The sequence below is a fragment of the Cyrtonyx montezumae genome, unplaced genomic scaffold, assembly GCF_038088225.1.
Source record: "Cyrtonyx montezumae isolate F1298 unplaced genomic scaffold, pur_monq_1.0 scaffold_31, whole genome shotgun sequence".
NCBI lineage: Eukaryota > Metazoa > Chordata > Aves > Galliformes > Odontophoridae > Cyrtonyx > Cyrtonyx montezumae.
Window position 1 is genome coordinate 189,538 of NW_027072036.1, and position 19,665 is coordinate 209,202.

At 45.8% G+C, this 19,665-nt stretch overlaps 2 protein-coding genes across 2 annotated transcripts; both read left to right on the forward strand.

The window, feature by feature from the left end:
- Window positions 1-13,355: 13,355 nt before the first annotated feature.
- LOC136053829 (igE-binding protein-like) lies at window positions 13,356-15,188 on the forward strand (the record flags this gene model as incomplete). The annotated part of the gene is given in 2 exon segments (XM_065744785.1): window positions 13,356-14,204; window positions 15,138-15,188. Coding segments are annotated over 2 exon segments (900 nt in total), but the record flags the coding sequence as incomplete, so codon positions are not given.
- Window positions 15,189-18,323: 3,135 nt separating this feature from the next.
- LOC136053830 (syncytin-A-like) lies at window positions 18,324-19,277 on the forward strand. The gene has a single exon (XM_065744787.1). It carries the CDS (start codon window positions 18,324-18,326, stop codon window positions 19,275-19,277), a length of 954 nt encoding a protein of 317 aa, XP_065600859.1.
- The last annotated feature ends 388 nt before the right edge of the window (window positions 19,278-19,665 follow it).

Below are 19,665 nucleotides of genomic sequence, written 5' to 3' on the forward strand. Positions count from 1 at the left end.
TGGGGTTGTGGTAGGCTTAGTGATAGTGTTAGGGTTAATGGTTAGGGTAAGGATTTGTGTTGGAGTTAAATTTAGGTTAAGTGCTAGGGTTTGGCTTAAGGTTTAGAGTTAGGGTTAGATTTAGTGTTAGGGTTAGCTTTAGATTTAGGGTTAGTGTTGTTAGGGTTAGGGTTAGGTTTAGGTTTAGCGTTAGTGTTAGGGTCAGGGTTAGGATTTGATAGTGTTAGTGTTAGTGTATGGGTTAGGGTTAGGGTTTGTGCTCGGGTTAGGCTTAGGGTTTGTGTTCGGGTTAGGGTTTGGTATAGGGTTAGGGTAGGAATAGGGGTAGTTTTAGGTTTAGGGTATGCGTGAGGATTAAGTGTAGGTTGTGGGTTAGGCTTACGGTTAGTGTTTAGGTGTTGTTGGCGTTGGTGTTAGGTTTGGGGATGGGGTTGGAGTTGGGGTAGGGTTAGGTTTGTGGTAGAGTAAGGTTTAGGATAGGGTTTGGGTTTGGGTTAGCTTTAGAATTAGGGTCAGGGTATGTGTTTGGGTTAGGGTTAGGTTTAGGGTTATGGGTTAGCATTAGGGTTAGGGTTAGGGTATAGATAGGGGTATGTTTATGGTTATTGTTAGGGTTAAGGTTACGGTTAGAGTTACACTTAGGGTTTGGCTGTTGTTGTTGGACTTGGGGTTGGGTTTGGGGTTGAGTTAGGGTTAGGGTTAAGTGTTAGTGTTAGAATTTGGGTTAGATTTAAGGTTAGTGTTAGGGTTAGGGTTATGTTTAAGGATTAGTGTTAGGGCTAGGTTTAGGATTAGGTCTAGTGTTAGGGTTTGTTTAGGGTTAGGGTTAGGGTTAGATTTTGGGGTTGGGGTTGGGGTATTCGTAAGGGTTAGAGTTAGGTTTATTGTTAGTGTTACGGTTATTGTTTAGGGGTTAGTGTTTGGTTGGGGTTGTTGGTGTTGGGTAAGTGTTGGAGATGGGTTTGGGGTTGGAGTTACGGTTTTTGTTGGGTTTGGGATTAGGGTTGTTAAGATTAGGTTATGGGTTAGGTTTAGTGTTAGGGTATGGGTTAGGTTTAGTGTTAGCGTTAGGGTTATTATAAGGTTAAGGTTAGGGTTAGGTTTCGGTTTTGGGTTAGGGTTAGGATAAGGGTTGGGATTGGTGTTGGGATTTAGGTTGGGACTGGGGTTGAGGTTAGGTTTAGGGTTAGGTTTATGGCTTGGGTTAGATTTAGGGTTAGGGTTAGGCTTAGGTTTAGGATTAGGGTTTTGGTTGGGATTTGTGTTGTGGTTTGGGGTTGGCATTAGGGTAGGTGACAGGGTTAAAGTTAGGGTTAGGCTTATGGTTTGGGTAGGGTTAGGGTTAGGTTTCAGATTTGGATTAGTGTTACAGTTACGGTATGATTAAGGTTAGGTTTAGGTCTAGTTTTAGGGTTAGGGTTAAGTTTCGGGTTAGGGTTTTTTATGGGAACGTTTTAGGGTTAGATTTAGGGTTGGAGTTAGGGTTAAGGGTAGGAGTTAGTTTAGGTTTGAGGTTGTGTTTCGTGTTGGGTTAGGATTAGGTTTAGGGTAAGGTTTAGGGTTAGGGTTAGGATGTAGGGTTAGGTTTAAGGTTAGTGGTTTGGGGTTAGAGTTGTGGTTGCGGTTGGGGTTAGTTTTACGGTTAGGGTTAGGGTTATGGGTAGGTCTGGTTTAATGTTAGGGTTAGGATTAGGGTTAGGGTTAGGGTTAGGGTTATGTTTTTGGGGTTCGGGTTGGAGTTGGGGCTGGGTAAGTTTTTGGGATTAGGGTTAGAGTTAGAGCTAGGTTTACGGTTAGGTTTAGGGTTAGGGTATAGGGTTAGGTTTAGGGCTTGTTTTTGGGTTTGGGGTAGGGGTAGGTTTAGGGTTAGGGTTACGGTTAAGGTATAGAATTAGACGTTAGGGTTAGGTTTAGGGTTAGTTCATAGGGATAGGGGTTAGGTTTAGGGTTAGGGTTATGGTATAGCATTACGGTTTGTGTTAAGTGTTAAAGGTTAGGGATAGGGTTGTGGTTAGGGTTAGATTTAGGGATATGGGTATGGGTTTGGTTTTGGGTTTGGGTTGGGGTTGTGGTTGGAGTTGGGTTTGGTGTATTTGTTAGTGTTAAGGATAGGTTTAAGTTTAGGATTAAGGTTAGGGTTAGGGTTAGGATTTGGTTTAGGGTTAGGTTTTGGGTGAGGATTAGTGTTAGGTTTAGGCTTAGGCTTCGGGTTTAGTGTTTAGTGTTATAGTTTAGGGTTAGGGTGAGGGTTAGAGTTAAGGGTTAGGGTTAGGGTTAGGTTTGGGGTTAGGGATTAGAGTTGGGGTTGGGGTTTGTGTTAGGGTTAGGGTTTTTGGTTTGAGGTTAGTGTTGTGGTTGGGGTTGGCATTATGGTTACGGTTAGGGTTATGGTTAGGGCTGGGTTAATGTTAGGGTTAGGGTTAGGTTTTGGTTTAGGGTTAGGGTTTAGTGGTTAGGGTTGGGTATAGTGTTTGGGGTTAGGTGTTTAGGGTAAGGGTTGGAGTTTGCGTTGGGGTAAGGGTTAGGGCTAGGTTTAGGGTTATGGGTTAGCATTAGGGTTAGGGTTCGGGTATAGATAGGGGTAAGTTTAGGGATAGTGTTAGGGTTAAGGTTACGTTTTGAGTTGCGGTTAGGGATTCGGTGTTGTTGTTGGACTTGGGGTTGGGTTAGGGTTAGGGTTAGGGTTAAGTGTTAGTGTTAGAATTTGGGTTAGATTTAAGGATAGTGTTAGTGTTAGGCTTATGTTTAAGGATTAGTGTTAGGGCTAGGTTTAGGATTAGGTTTAGTATTATAGTTTGTTTAGGGTTAGGGTTAGATTTTGGGGTTGGGGTTGTGGTATGGATAAGGGTGAGAGGTTTATTGTTAGTGTTCTAGTTATTATTTACGGGTTCGTGTTTGGTTGGGGTTGTTGATGGTGTTGGGTAAGTGTTGGAGCTGGGTTTGGGGTTGGAGTTAGGGTTGGTGTTGGGTTTGGGATTAGAATTGTTATGATTAGGGTTAGGGTTAGGGTTAGGGTAAGGGTTAGGCTTAAGGTTAGGGTAGGTTTAGGGTTAGGTTTAAGATTAGGGTTAGGTTTATTTTAGGGTTAGCGTAGGGTTACGATTAGGTACAGTTTTAGGGTCACGGTTAGGGTAAGTGTTAGGCTTAGGCTTAGGGTTAGGTTTAGGTTTACGGTTAGGGTTAGGATAAGTGTTGGGGTTGGAGTTGGGATTTGGGTTGGGTTTGGGTTGGGTCTGGCGTAGGGTTTAGGTTTAATGCTAGGATTATGGCTCTGGTTAGGGTTAGGCTTTAGGTTTACGGTTCCATTTAGTATTAGGTTTAGGGTTAGGGTTAGGATTAGGGTTGGGGTTGGGATTTGGGGTGGGGTTTTGTTTGGGGGTGGGGTTAGGGTTAGGGTTAGGGTTAGCGTTAGGTTTTAGATGTTATTGTTTGGGTTGGGGTTGTTGTTGGTGTTAGGGATAGGATTGGGGCTGGTGTTGGGGTTGGGGTTGGAGTTGGGATAGTTGTTGGGATTGGGTTAGGGTTAGGGCTTAGGGTTAGGGTTAGGGCTTAGGGTTAGTGTTAGGGCTTGGGTTTAGGGTTAGGGTAATGATTAGGGTAAGTTTTAGGGTTAAGAATTAGTCTTAGAGTAAGTGTTAGGGAAGGATTTAGGCAATTTTAGCGGCTTCGGTGAAGATTGGCTTTAGTAATATTTTTATGTTCAGAATTTGGATTTGTGTTGGGGTAACATTTTGGCTTAGCGTTAGGGTTAGGGTTTGGGTTAGTGTTGGGTTAGGGTTAGGGTTTGGGTTAGGGTTAGGGTTAGAGTTAGGGTGTTTTTTAGAGTTAGGGTTAGTGTTGTTTAGATTAGGTTTTGGTTTAGGTTTAGCATTAGTGTTTGGGTTAGGGTCAGGGTTAGGGTTTGCGTTAGTGTTAGGTTTACGGTTAGTGTTAGGTTCAGGGTTAATGTTAGGGTTAGGTTTAGGGTTAGGCGTAGGGTTAGATTTAGATTTAGGTTTAGTGTTCATGTTAGGGTAAGGTTAGTTTTAGGGTTAGAGTTAATGTTAGGGTTAGGGTACGATTATGGTTCGGGTTCAGGTTAGGATTAGAGTTAAATTTGGAGTTAGGGTTGGGGTTGGGTTTGGGATTAGGTTTGTTCGGATTAGGGTTAGGGTTAGAGTTAGGTTTAGTATAAAATTAGGGTTATGGCTTGTGTTAAGGTTAGGTTTAGGCTTAGGCTTAGGGTTAGGTTTAGGTTTACGGTTAGGGTTAGGATAAGGGTTGGGGTTGGGGTTGGGATTTGGGTTGGGTTCGGGTTGGGTCTGGGGTTGGGGTTAGGTTTAGGGCTAGGGTTATGGATTGGTTAGGGTAAGGCTTTAGGTTTACGGTTCCATTTAATATTAGGTTTTGCGTTATGTTTAGGATTAGGTTTGGGGTTGGGATTTGGGTTGGGGTTTTGTTTGGGGGTGGGGTTAGGGTTAGTATTAGCGACAGCGTTAGGTTTTAGATGTTATTGTTTGCGTTGGGGTTGTTGGTATTAGAGATAGGGTTGGGTCTGGTGTTGGGGGTTGGGGTTGGAGTTGGGATAGTTGTTGGGTTTGGGTTAGGGTTAGGGTTTATGGTTAGGATTAGGGTTATGGTTAGAGTAGGTTAGGGTTAGAGTAGGTTAGGGTTGGGGTTAGTGTTAGGGTTAGGGTTTGATTTTGGGTTAGGATTTGTGTTTGGATTAGGGTTTGGTTTAGGTTGAGCATTAGTGTTTGGGTCTGGGTAAGGATCACGGTTAGGGTTAGGGTTAGTGTTAAGTTTAGGGTTTGTGTTAGGTTCATTGTTAATGTTAGGGTTAGGGGGGTGGGTTTACGGTTGGTTTTATGTTTAAGGTTAGGTGTAGGGTTAGGGTTTGGTATAGGGTTAGGGTAGGAATAGGGGTAGGTTTAGGGTTAGGGGTTAGGTGTGGTTGGTGTTGGGTTTGGGGATGGGGTTGCAGTTGGAGTTGGGTTAGGTTTAGGGTAGTGTTTGGGTTTGGGTTACTTTTTGAATTAGGGTCAGGGTATGCGTTTGGTTTAGGGTTAGGTTTAGGGCTATGGGTTAGCGTTAGGGTTAGGGTTAGGGTAAGTGTAAGGCTTAGGGTTTAGGGTTAGGGTGCAGACTACTGTTGGGGTTAGCGTTAGTGTTAAGGTTAAGGTATAGGGTTAGGGTTAGGCTAAGATTTAGGATTAGAGTGAGGGTGAGGATTAGGTTTTGGTTTAAGTTTATGTTTAAATATTTAGTTTTTCAGTAAGTGCTAGGGTATGTTTTAGGTTATTCGATAGGTTTAGGTGTATGATTGGATTTAGGGTTTGGTTTAGGGTTTGTGTTAGCTTTAGAATTAGTGTTAGGCTAGAGTAAGGGTTCAGGTTAAAGATTTATTCTTACGTTAAGTGTTAGGGAAGGATTTAGTTAATTTCAGCGGGTTTTGTGAAGACTGGCTTTGATAATAGTGTTTAGATTAATGTTTAGATTTAGTGTCTAGATTAGTGTTTAGATTAATGTTTAGATTTTGTATTCGGGTAAGTTTTTGGCTTAGGGTTAGTGTTTGGGTACAGACTAGGGTTGGGGTTAGTGTTAGGGTTAGGGTGAAGGTATAGGGTTAGGGTTAGGGTGAAGGTATAGGGTTAGGGTTAGGCTATGATTTAGGGTTAGGTTTAAGGATAAGCATAAATATTTAGTTTTACAGTAAGTATTAAAGAATGTTATAAGTTATTGGATAGGGTTAGTTGTATGATTGGATTTAGGGTTTGGTTTAGGGTTAGGGTTAGATTTAGGATTAGTGTTAGGGTTAGAGTAGGTGTTAGGGTTAAAGTTTTAGTCTTACAGTAAGTGTTAGGGAAGGATTTAGGTTACTTCATAGGGTTAGGTGAAGATTGGCTATAGTAATAACGTTATGTTTAGATTTTGGAATAGTCTTAGGTTAAGGTTTTGGCTTAGGTTTAAGGTTTGGATTAGGGTTACGGTTAGTGTTAAGGTTTATTTTAGGGTTAGGGTAGTGTTAGGATTAAGTTTAGGTTTAGAATCACGGTTAGGGCTGGGTTTTATGTTCGGTTTAGTGCTTGAGTTAGGCTTAGTGCTTGAGTTAGGGTTAGAATTAGGGTGAAGATTAAGTTTGGGGTTCGGTTTGGTTTTGGGATAGGGTTAGGTTTAGGGTTTTGGTTTACTGTTAGGGTTAGGGTAGTGTTAAGGTTAGGGTTACGTTTAGGGTTAAGGTTAGGGTTAGTGTTATTTTTAGCGTTAAGGTTAGATTTAGGGTTAGGGTTAAGGTTTGGTTTAGAGTTAGGGTAAGGTTTAGTGTTAGGTTTCTAGATTAAGATTTATAGCAGTTGTTAGGTTTAGGTTAGGGATTGAGTTATGGTTAGGGTTAGTGTGGGGTAAATAACTCCCAAGGATGGTACTTCGCAAAGAAATAGTATAGATGATGGTATATTTTGAGTTGTTCTATATAGATAGCATACAAATAATACGAAAGAGAAGATGGCTCACCATCAGGATGATAAGGCTCGCAGGGGACTCCACGTGGCAGGGATCTCTGAGAAGAGATGTTTTGGGTTAGGATAGGGATAGTGTAGGGTTAGGGTTAGGTTAGGGGTTAGGATTAGTGTTAGGATTCTTGTTAGGGTTAGTGTTAGTTTTACAGATTTAGTTTTAAAGTAAGTTTTATGTGATTGTAGAGGGTTGGGTGTACAATTGGATTTAGTGTTAAGATAGGGTAAGTGTTAGCGTTAGGGTTAGGGTAAGTGTTAGGGATAAAGAATTAGTCTTAGAGTAAGTGTTAGGGAAGGATTTAGGCAATTTTAGCGGCTTCGGTGAAGATTGGCTTTAGTAATATTTTTATGTTCAGAATTTGGATTTGTGTTGGGGTAACATTTTGGATTAGGGTTAGGGTTAGGGTAAGGATTAGGGTTGGGGTTTGGTTTTGGGTTAAAGTTAGTGTTTGGATTATGTTTTGGTTTAGGTTTAGCGTTACTGTTTGTGTCTGGGTTAGGGTCAGGGTTAGAGTTTGGGTTAGTGTTAGATTTAGGGTTAGTGTTAGGTTCAGGGTTAATGTTAGGCTTAGGTTTAGGGTTCAATGTAGGGGTTAGGGTTAGGGTTAGCATTAGGGTTGGGCTTAGGGTTAGGTTAACTTATAGATAGGTAAAGGGTTAGAGCTAGGTTTCAAGAATAGAGGTAGTGTTAAATTTCTTGTGTAGTGTAGGGTAATTTTGAGCGTTATTGTGAAAGAAGTGTTAAGCCCTGGATTTTTTTTTTTTTTTTTTTTTTTGTGAATGGTTATGGTTCAAAAATAGGAATAGGAAGAGTTTTTGGACAAGTTTTGCGCTTCTATTTGGCATAGTGAGAGACTTTGTGTTTAGTTGGTTTATAGTCCTAGAGTGATAGGGGTATGATCTGCTATCCATCTCGGTTTAGAGTTTTGGTTTGTTGTAGTGTTTGGGTTAGGGCGTTAGCTTTGAGGTTAAAGCTAAGGTTAGGTTTACTGTAAGGGTTAGTGTTTGGGATGGATTTTATGTTAGGGTTAGGATTTGATTTTATATTTGCGTAAGGGACAGGGTTTCTTTGCATTTTATGAATAGATTTTGGATTGGGATTAGTTGGAATGTTATTGTTATTGTTAAAAAAAAAAAAACTGGGTGTGGACAAATACTGATCTTCAAATCGGCATATTATAGAACATGACATCTTCTTCCACTTGAAATAAAGCTCTGCATAAGTGTTGTTCATTAGACACACAAGAAATCTGTGGGTGTACTCATTTCTCTTGTTTTAAAAATCGCACACGATCAGTCAAAGAAATGCAACTATTATGGAATGTAAAAGATCCTGACAATTAATTTTAAATATATTTCAACTTTAGACTAAATTACAAAGAAGTATTGACAAACATTAAAACGTTCAAAATTAAATAAAAATTGTATTCCAAAAAGTTTATAAATGTTTTTTGAATGGTATAAAAACTTATCTAATTTCTTCAGCTAAGCAAGTCAGAATCGGTTACAGTGCACGGCAGTCGGCTGAGTCGCGTCTTTCGTCTGCGGCTCAAGCAGCAGAAACCGCGGTTGAAGCGTTTCAAGCAGAACCGGCTGTTAAGAGCGATTCGAGTTAGACATTCGTTGCCGATTCGGCTGTTTCGTCCGGGTTCATCTGCGATGACCGGTGATGAAGTTTGATGGAAAATATTCGATCCGGTTCGACAGACACCAGAATCTGCGAGAGGAGCCAGCTTCACTCAAATTTCGCATCTACACTGCTAAGATCAGAAGAGCATACTATTTTGGGAATGGAATCACTAAGGTTCTAGTGATTGAAAAATAAACGGGGAGAGACGATGGTTCAGTGTTGAAAGAAAAAGACATCAAGAAAAAAATACTTCAGAAAAAAAGTATGAATACGTGGACGAAAAGGATCGTCTGATGCAGACATATATTGAACACGGTAGCAGAGCAGAAAGAGATCGAAATCTTTCCCCCACACTAACATCGGGGTCCTCCCCATATCTATCGACAACGCCGGGAACGGAGTCTGTCATAAGGGTAATCACTGATATGTTCGAATCAGACCGCAGCAGGCTGCGTTTCAAAGCCGCTCTTCAGTGCACGGCACCCGGCTAATTCGCGTCTTTCCACAGCGGCTCAAGCAGCAGAAACCGCGGTTGTTAAGTTTCAAGCGGAATCCGCGGTGAAGACCGATTCGAGTTAGACGTTCGTTGCCGATTCGGCTGTTTCGTCCGGGCTCATCTGCGATGCTCGGGTGATGAAGTTTGTTGGAAAATATTCGTCCGCTTCGCTAGACATAAGAATCTGCGAGAGGAGCCAGCTTCACACATATTTCGCATATACGCTGCTAACATAAAAGAGCATACAATTTTGGTGAAGGAATCAGTAACGTCCTTTTGTGCGGAAAGGAAAGGGGATTGACGAAGTTTAACGAAGAAAAAGACATCAAAAAGTTTCTGAAATGAAGTATGAAAACGTGGACGGAAAGGATCGTCTGATGCAGACATACATTGAACATGGTAGCAGAGCAGAAAGGGAACAGAATCTTTCCCCCACACTAACATCGGGGTCCTCCCCATCTCTATCGACAACGCCAGGAACGGATTCTGTCATAAGGGTAAACACTGTTATGTTGGAATCAGACCGAAGCAGGCTGCATTTTAAAGCCGCTTTTCAGTGCACGGCAGCAGGCTGATTCGCGTCTTTCTTCAGCAACTCAAGCAGCAGAAACCGCGGTTGTTAAGTTTCAAGCGGAATCCGCGGTGAAGAGCGATTCGAGTGTGGCGTTCTTTGCCGATTCGGCTCAGTTTCGGTACGGACTCATCTGATACTCTCCGGTGATGAAGTTTGTTGGAAAATATTCGATCCGGTTCGACAGACACCAGAATCTGCGAGAAGAGCCAGTTTCACTCAAATTTCGCATCTACGTTGCTAAGATCAGAAGTGCGTAGGATTTTGGGAAAGGAATCAGCAACTTAATGTGATTGAAAAATAAACGGGGAGAGACGATGATTCAGTGTTGAAAGAAAAAGACATCAAGAAACTTCAGAAAAAAACTATGAATACGTTGACGGAAAGGATCGTCTGATGCAGACATACATTGAACACGGTAGCAGAGCAGAAAGAGATCGAAATCTTTCCCCCACACTAACATCGGGGTCCTCCCCATATCTATCGACAACGCCGGGAATGGAGTCTGTCATAAGGGTAATCACTGATATGTTCAAATCAGACTGCAGCAGGCTGCGTTTCAAAGCCGTTCTTCAGTCCACCGCAGCCGGCTGATTTGCGTCTTTCCACAGGGGCTCAAGCAGCAGAAACCGCGGTTGAATCGCTTCACGCGAAATCGGCTGTTAAGAGCGATTCGAGTTAGACGTTCGTTGCCGAATCGGCTCAGTTTCGTCCGTGACCATCTGCGGTGCTCCGGTGATGAAGTTTGTTGGAAAATATTCGGTCCGCTTCGCTAGACATAAGAATCTGCGAGTAAAGCCAGCTTCACTCAAATTTCGCATCTACATTGCTGTGATCAGAAAAGCATGTTATTTAGGGAAAGTAATCAGTACTATTCTAGTGATTGAAAAATAAACAGGGAGATACGATGATTCATGTGTTTGGACAGAGACTTCAAGAAATTTCAGAAAAAAAGTATGAAAACGTGGACGGAGATGAACGCCTTATGCACACATATATTGCCGACTGTTGCAGAGCAGAAAGAGATCAGAATCTTTCCCCCACACTAACATCGGGTCCTCCCCATCTCTATCGACAACGCCAGGAACGGAGTCTGTCATAAGGGTAAATACTGCTATGTTGGAATCAGACCGCAGCAGGCTGCGTTTTAGAGCCGCACTTCGGCGCACGGCAGGCGGCTGATTCCCGTCTTTCCACAGCGGCTCAAGCAGAAGAAACCGCGATTGAAGCGTTTCACACGGAATCTGCTGTTAAGAGCGATTCGAGTTTGACGTTCGTGAGCCAGCTTCACTCACAATTCGCCTTTACTAAGCTCAGAAGAGCATTCAATTTTGGGGAAAGAATCAGTAATGTCCGTGTGTATGACAAGGAAAAATTGAGAGAAGTTGTGTTTCTGAGGAATCTGCGTAATGTTGGAATCAGACCTCAGCTGGCAGTGGAGATAAGCCTCTTTACAGTGCAAGGCAGCCACCTTATTAGCATTCTGCCTTCTGAACTGTAGAAGACACATTTTTTTTCAAGCTTATTCCACGGTTATGAGCGATTACAGCCATACTTTTGCCCACCATTCGGACCTGATCATATGAAAAGATTTGAAAGGTGTTATAACCAGTATAAAAATTTCTAGAAAGTTCTATGATTAGGGTTAGGATCAGGGTTAGGGTTATAGATCAGTGTTATAGATTACGGTTAGGGTGAAGGTTAGTGTTAGGGTTAGTATTATGTTTATTGCAAGGGCTGTGGTGAGGGTTAGGATTGGGTTTATGGTTACCTTGAGGGTTTAGGGTTAGGGTTGGGCTTCGGGGTATGGTTAGGGTTAGGTTTAGGGTTAGGATTAGGGTTCGCGCTTGTGCTTGCTTTTGGGGTAGGGGTAGGTTAAAGTTTAGGGATAGGATTATGGTTAGGGTTTGTGGTTGCTTTTGGGGTAGAGGTAGTGCCAGTGTTAGGATTAGGGCTAGGGTATAGGGTTATGGTATAGGGATAGGGTTCGGTTTAGGTTTAGGGTTTGTGCTTGTGGTTGCTTTTGGGAAAGGGTTAGGGTTAGGGTTAATGTTAGGGTTAGGTGTTACGGGTATGGGTTAGTCCTTATTTTGGGTTAGGGTTAGGGGTTACAGGTGTGGGTTTGGGTTGGGGTTGCTGTTGGGATTGGGGTTAGTGTTAGTGTTAAGGATAGGGTTAGGTTTAGTGTTAGGGTTAGGGTTAGAATTTGGGTTAGAGTTTGCTTTTGGGTCAGGATTAGGGTTAGGGTTAGGGTTAGACTTAGGGTCATAGATTAGGGTGAGGGTTAGGTTTAGGTTTAGTGTTAGGGTTAGGGTTTATGTTAGGTTTGGGGTTAGGTTTTAGGGTTGGGGTTGTGTTTGTTGTTGCATTTGGGGTTGGTGTTGGAGTTTGGGTTAGGGTTAGGGAATTTAATAATTTTCTTTTTTCATTTCCTTAGAAGGTCACTGCTGTCTGTTGCTCATTGTCCAGTTGTTAGAACTAAGTGCTGTGGCTCCAATTTGCACAAATTCCAATGTTCTTAGACAAAACATTTATACACCTATTTTGACACTTCTACAAACTATAAAGTTTTCAGAAAGCAAAAGACTGAAAAACACTGACACATCTGTCTCGAGTCGGTTTGATTAACAAATGCAGCACTCATTTTTATCACAATCCCCCCTTTTCTTTTTTCTCATTTTGTTCGTCAAACCATATCACTGTATTTTGAGGTAAAATATGTTCTTCTTCTTTCTATTGATCCAGCAGTTTTACGATGCTGCAATTATCTTATTCAGTATTGATGGTGTACTCATTTTCCTGTAGGCGGCGAACACAAGAAGGATCCACCCCCGGATGGTTGCCAATAGTAACCAGATAAGGGAGTAGTGCCAATTGTAACCAAATAAGGTAATAATGCCTGTAGCAGCTAGATAAGGAGGTAGTTACGCAAGCGCCTGAGGGGCGTAGACGAAACTATGGTAAACTATAAAAGTTGTTGTTACGAGCAAATAAACGCCATTTTACCACCCACCACATTGGTGTGCACCGAGGTAAATGGACAGACCGATGAGTCCCTAACGATTGCGAACACCTGAATGAAGCCGACGGCGGGTCCGGAAGGCTTCATCTGGTGACCCCGACGTGATAGTTAGGGAATAGTGGTCGGGCCACAGGCGGCGTGGCGTTCCTGCTCTCTTCCGTCTCCCTTGGGGAAGGAGATGATGACCCTAGGCTAGAGGGGGCTGCGGCTTACGAGAGTGGAAGCTGGGTAGCGTCGGAGGGGGCTCTAAGCGCGCTAGAGCCCGTGAACCTGCCGAGGACCCAGGCGGCTATTTGGTGGCAATCCCCGGTAGCTGCGTCGTGGACCTGGAAGTCATTCGGCGGCGATCCCCGGTGACTGATTCGTGAGGACGCGACATGGAGGCCGTCATAAAGGTGCTTTCGTCCGCGTGTAAGACCTATTGCGGGAAAACTTCTCCTTGTGGGAAAACGTCTCCTTCTAAGAAGGAAATAGGGGCAATGTTGTCCCTTTTACAAAAGGAGGGACTGCTTACATCTCCCTCAGATTTGTATACCCCGGGGTCCTGGGATCTCATCACCGCAACGCTTTCTCAGCGGGCGATGGTGCTTGGGAAGTCAGGAGAGTTGAAAACCTGGGGGTTGGTCTTGGGGGCGCTGAAAACAGCGCGGGATGAACGGATTACATCTGAGCAGGCGAAGTTTTGGCAGGGTTTGGGGGGAGGAAAGGTGTCTCCCACAGATTCCACAATGAGACCACTTGTGGAGCCTCCAGATGGAGAGAAGAAGGACAAGATGCCCACGTGGCAAGACGCTAAGATGGCGCGCGGAGAGGCGACCGCGCCCAAGACCGCTGAGCGGATTGCGCCACAGGCTGCTGAAACATCCTGCAATTGTTGCAAAACAGATAACGGCTGCTCTTGCTCAATTTCTGCTCCTCCTTCTGCCCCCGCCGCCCCTCCTCCTTATGTGGGGAGCGGCTTGTATCCTTCTTTGGAGGAGTTGGGAGGGGCGGAGAAGGAGGGTGTGGCTATGTTATCGCTATGTATATGGCGGGATGGTGTGCCCCGATGGGATGGACAGAGGGCGGAGTCAGGGTGCTCTGGCTCAGACCCTGGGCCGGCTTTAACTGATTGGGTTGGACAGAGGGCGGAGTCGGGGTGCTCTGGCTCAGCCCCTGGGCCGGCTTTAACTGATTGGGCAAGGATTAGGGAGGAACTTACAACAGAGAGCTCATCCGTAGTGGCAATGCCTGTGGTGATTAAAACAGAGGGACCGGCTTGGACCCCTCTGGAGCCAAAACTGATTACGCGATTGGCCGACACGGTCAGGACCAAGGGTTTATGATCTCCAGTCACTATGGCAGAGGTGGAAGCTCTTATGTCTTCCCCGCTGCTGCCGCATGATGTTATGAATCTTATGAGGGTTCTACTAGCTCCCGCCCAATATGCTTTGTGGATGGATGCGTGGAGTATCCAGCTGCAGACGGTAGTGGCGGCAGCTACCCGGGACCCTCGACATCCTGCTAACGGTCAGGGGCGGGGGGAGCGGACTACTTTGGACCGCTTACAGGGTCTGGCGGATGGAATGACTGGGAACCCAGAGGGCCAGGCCGCACTTTTGAGACCGGGAGAGCTGGTTGCCATCACAGCGTCCGCTCTCCAAGCACTCAGAGAAGTTGCCCGGTTAGCGGAGCCTGCTGACCCCTGGGCAGACATTACACAGGGGCCGTCGGAGTCCTTTGTGGACTTCGCTAATCGCCTCATAAAGGCGGTCGAAGGATCGGATCTCCCATCTTCGGCGCGGGCTCCTGTGATTATTGACTGTTTTAGGCAAAAGTCGCACCCGGATATTCAACGGCTCATACGGGCAGCACCATCCACATTAACGACACCTGGGGAGATAATTAAATATATCCTAGATAGGCAGAGAGTTGCTCCATTAACAGACCAGGGGGTAGCAACAGCTGTGTCGTCGGCTGTGTCGTCGGCCATTCAACCCTTGGTCATGGCGGTAGTTAATAAAGAAAGGGATAAGCAGAGCGGACAGGGTGCTCGTGCTCGGGGACAATGCTTTTCTTGTGGATCCTCAGGACATTACCAAGCTCAATGCCCCAAGAGGAGATTGGAAGGCGATCGTGAGCGATGCCAACTGTGTAGAGGGCTGGGACACACAGCCAGGGCTTGCCGGAGGTTTCGATCTTCCTTGCAGGAGGCAGGCATAAATCAGGGTCTACGGCTAGTGAGAGGATCTTCTACAGAGTCACGACCTCTCTCGACCCGTCCCACTGTGTCATTGGCAATGACCATGGAACACGAGGATCGCCCCTTGGTTAGGGTTATGATGACTAACACAGGTAGTCATCCAGTGAAGCAGCGCACGGTTTACATCACTGCGTTGCTGGATTCTGGGGCTGATATTACCATCATCTCAGAAGAAGATTGGCCCACTGATTGGCCATTGATGGAAACTGCGAGTACACAAGTTCATGGCATAGGAGGGGGAATCCCCATGCAGAAATCCCGAGAGTTGATTGAGGTTGGGGTCATAAATCGAGATGGCTCGTTGGAACGGCCTTTGCTTTTCTTCCCGGCAGTAGCTTCAGTTAAAGGAAGCATCTTAGGGAGAGATTGCCTGCAAGGCCTAGGGCTTCGCTTGACAAATTTATAAAAAGGGCCACTGTTCTCACTGTAGCGCTACACCTGGCTATTCCACTGAAATGGAAGCCAGACCACACTCCTGTGTGGATTGATCAGTGGCCCCTCCCCGAGGTTAAACTTGTAGCGCTGATAAATTTGGTTGAGAAAGAATTACAATTAGGACATATAGAACCTTCGCTTAGCTGCTGGAATACACCTGTTTTTGTGATCCGAAAAGCATCTGGATCCTACCGTCTGTTGCATGACTTGCGCGCTGTTAACGCTAAGCTTATTCCTTTTGGGGCAGTCCAGCAGGGGGCACCAGTTCTTTCGACGCTTCCGCGGGGCTGGCCTCTGATGGTCTTGGACCTCAAAGATTGCTTCTTTTCTATTCCCCTCGCGGAGCGAGACCGTGAGGCCTTTGCATTCACCCTTCCCTCTATCAACAATCAGGCTCCTGCGCGTAGGTTCCAATGGAAGGTTTTGCCTCAAGGGATGGCATGTTCTCCCACTATTTGTCAGCTGGTTGTGGGGCAAGTACTGGAACCCTTCCGGCGTAAGCACCCATCCTTGTGCATGCTGCACTACATGGATGACCTTTTGATAGCTGCTTCTGATAACGAAAAGTTGGAATTGGTTGGAGAGGAGATCATAAGTGTGTTAGAAGGGGCGGGGTTTACCATCTCGCCGGACAAGATCCAAAGGGAGCCTGGTGTAGAGTACCTTGGCTATCGGCTGGGAAATACTTACATAGCTCCAGCGGGCGTATTAGCAGAACCAAAGATCTCCACCTTGTGGGATGTTCAGAAACTAGTGGGGTCCCTCCAGTGGATTCGACCAGCCTTAGGGATCCCACCACGGTTGATGAGCCCTTTTTACGAGCAGTTGAAAGGGTCTGATCCGAACGAGAAGAGAGAGTGGAATCTGGACATGAAGTTAGCATGGAGTGAGATTATACAGCTTGCCACTACGGCTGCTTTGGAGCATTGGGACCCCGATCTTCCACTTGAGGGAGCGATCTCTCGATGTGAAAAAGGGGCAGTAGGAGTCCTAGGGCAGGAGCTGTCAGCACACCCTAGGCCATGTCTGTGGGTGTTCTCCACACAACCCACTAGGGCGTTTACTGCTTGGCTGGAGGTACTTGCTCTTTTGATCGTCAAGCTCCGTGCCTCAGCTATCAGGATTTTTGGAAAGGATGTTGACATCCTCATGTTGCCTGCATGTCTCCGACAAGACCTTTCATTCCTTCCGTTTCCAGAGGAGGTCCTTTTAGCCCTTAGGGGATTTGCAGGAAAAATAAGAAATGATGACTCGCCACCTATTTTTGACATCGCGCGACCAATGCTTGTTTCCTTGAAAATAAGGGTTACCGATCGCCCTGTGGTAGGGCCTACAGTTTTTACCGATGCTTCCTCAAGCACCCATAAAGGGGTGGTGGTTTGGAAGGAGGGCCATGTGTGGCAAGTTAAAGAGATCGTTGACCCGGGAGCAAGTGTACAGCAGTTAGAGACTCGCGCTGTGGCTATGGCGCTTCTGTTATGGCCGACGACACCCACTAATGTAGTAACTGATTCCGCGTTTGTTGCAAAAATGCTATTCAAGATGGGTAAGGAGGGGGTGCCGTCAACGACGGCCGCCTTCATCTTAGAAGATGCGCTGAGCCAGAGGACAGCCATGGTCGCAGTCCTTCATGTCCGCAGTCACTCCGATGTACCAGGGTTTTTTACAGAAGGAAATACTATGGCGGATACTCAGGCCGCCCTTCAGGCGTACCCATTGAGGGAAGCCAAAGACCTCCATACAGCTTTCCACATTGGGCCCCGTGCCCTATCTAGGGCATGTGCTATATCTAAGCAGCGGGCAAGGGAAGTGGTTCAGGCGTGTCCTTACTGCAATTCGGCCCCTGCAATGGAGGCTGGCGTTAACCCTAGGGGCCTGGGACCTTTACAGATATGGCAGACAGATTTTACACTGGAGACAAGAATGGCGCCACGTTCCTGGTTAGCCGTCACTGTAGACACTGCTTCGTCGGTGGTGGTGGCGACCCAACATTGTCGTGTCACATCGGCGGCAGCCCAGCAGCACTGGGCTACAGCCATTGCCGCGTTAGGAAAACCTAAGACAGTAAAAACAGACAATGGATCTTGCTTCACCTCAAAATCCACCCGAGAATGGTTGGAACGGTGGGGGATAGCGCATACAACGGGAATCCCTGGGAATTCCCAGGGTCAGGCCATAATAGAGCGGGCTAATCGTCTCCTAAAGGATAAGATCCGTATACTCGCAGAAGGAGATGACTTTATGCGAAGAATTCCTACAACAAAGCAGGGGGAGGTATTGGCAAAAGCATTGTATGCGCTGAATCATTTTGAGCGAGGTGAGAATACTAAGACCCCAATGCAGAAACATTGGAAGCCAACCATCCTCACCGAAGGGCCACCTGTCAAGGTACGCACAGAGACGGGTGAGTGGGAAAAGGGATGGAACATCCTGGTTTGGGGTCGGGGCTATGCCGCGGTCAAGAATGGGGAGACAGATAGAATTATCTGGATTCCCTCCAGAAAGGTTAAACCGGATGTAAGTCGCGGCAATGATTCCACAAAGAAAAATGAGGCGAGCCTTCCCTTTGCAGGCATTTCTGCTTGGACAACTAGGGATGAGAAAGGCGGACAAGAAACACCAGAAGAAGAAGTCCTCGAGAGAGATTGAGAAAGACCCGGAAAAGAGACCCTTGCTGCCAACGAGAAATACTAACATTACCGTTGTTGTCTGTTTCTTGGTTCTACTTGGGGCTAAAGGGGTAAACGCAGATATACACTTAATGGAGCAGCCAGAGAACCTTTGGGTTACTTGGGCCAATCGTACAGGCCAGACAGATTTCTGTCTTTCCGCGCAGTCAGCCACCTCACCGTTTCGGACATGTTTAATCGGTATCCCACTAGAGACCCTTGAACAGGATTTCCGAGGGTACGTCAGCGATACCGACTGCAGAAATTTAGGGAAAGACCTACTTATTGCGTCAGCTGAGATTGAAGGTGGTAACAATTATGCGAGCACTCTCAGCTATCAAAAGGTGAAGTGTCTGCTATCCAGATTGAACGTCTCCCTCTGGGATGATCCGGTAGAGATGCAGCTATTAGGCTCTCAATCCCTTCCCAATGTCACCCTCAATGTCACTGCCACCGCTGCGGGATGCATAGGCTTTGGAAATCCTCAACCCACCTATGCCCGCAGTTGGACACGTGTGCAGATAATACGGGATTTCCAACGGTTCCCGTGGAGGAACCCTTTCTTTAATCAAGGCACTAACTCCTCAGAACCATTCACAATCGTTTCACCGAACAGGCACGTTCTTTTCTCGGGAGGGGGATATTGTGGGTACTATTCGCAATTTTGGATGCTGTACAATTGTTCCCGGAAGCAGGGTAAGTACAGCTACACCTTTGGCGCCAAAACTTTTCTTAGCAAGGACCCTGCTTGGAAAGCATGCGCAATGCAGGGAGGTACGTGGGTCAATAGTTCAGAATCCTTTAATGTCAGTGGGGTTACATTAACCTGCCCTAGCATTACAGTAAAATATCTGGGTAAAGAAAGCGGGTGCTGTGGAAGTCCCTACTATCATGCATTCACGTCAAGGGCATGGTTCCTGGGCAAGACGCAAAGTTTTGCTGAGCCGAAAGCATTACCACCCAACATTTTCCTCATTTGCGGGGACCGTGCTTGGCAAGGGATTCCAAGGAATCCGGTAGGAGGTCCATGCTACTTAGGGAAACTCACCATGTTAGCACCTAATCACACAGAGATCCTTAAAATACTCGTTAACGGCACGTCTCGATCAGCGACAAGGCGCAGGCGAAGTATATCACATTTGGACAGTACGTGTTCGGATGAAGTACAGCTTTGGAGCGCCACGGCAAGAATCTTCGCATCCATTCTTGCCCCAGGAGTAGCAGCCGCACAAGCCTTAAGGAAAATCGAGAGACTGGCTTGCTGGTCCATCAAGCAGGCTAATTTAACAACTTCACTTCTCAGCGATTTATTAACTGACGTCACAAGCATCAGACACGCAGTCCTGCAGAACCGAGCGGCTATTGACTTCCTGCTTTTAGCTCATGGTCATGGCTGTGAGGATGTCGGAGGAATGTGCTGTTTTAATCTCAGTGATCACAGTGAATCTATACACAAGAAGTTTCAGCTTATGAGGGAACACGTCAACAAAATCGGCGTGGAGAAGGATCCGATTGGAGACTGGCTACGTGGACTATTCGGAGGTATCGGGGAATGGGGTGTGCATTTGCTAAAGGGTTTGCTTTTAGGGCTTGTAGTTCTTTTGCTTCTGGTAATCTGTGTGCCTTGTCTGTTACAAATGATGTTAGGCCGCATGCGTAAGATGATTAATCGTACACTTGATTATCGCGACGAATATGAGAAGATGCTAAAGGCTTGAGGACAAATAGAAAGCGCATTAGAATAGGGATAGGATAGGATTAGGTTGCGAATCGGGATGTAACGGGGCAAGGCTTGACTGAGAGGACAACGGCATGTATAGGCGTAAAAGCGGGGCTCCGGTTGTACGCGGTTAGGGTCCTCTCAGGATGTAGTAGACATGTTTATGCATAAAGGGGGGGAAATGTAGGCGGCGAACACAAGAAGGATCCACCCCCGGATCGTTGCCAATAGTAACCAGATAAGGGAGTAGTGCCAATTGTAACCAAATAAGGTAATAATGCCTGTAGCAGCTAGATAAGGAGGTAGTTACGCAAGCGCCTGAGGGGCGTAGACGAAACTATGGTAAACTATAAAAGTTGTTGTTACGAGCAAATAAACGCCATTTT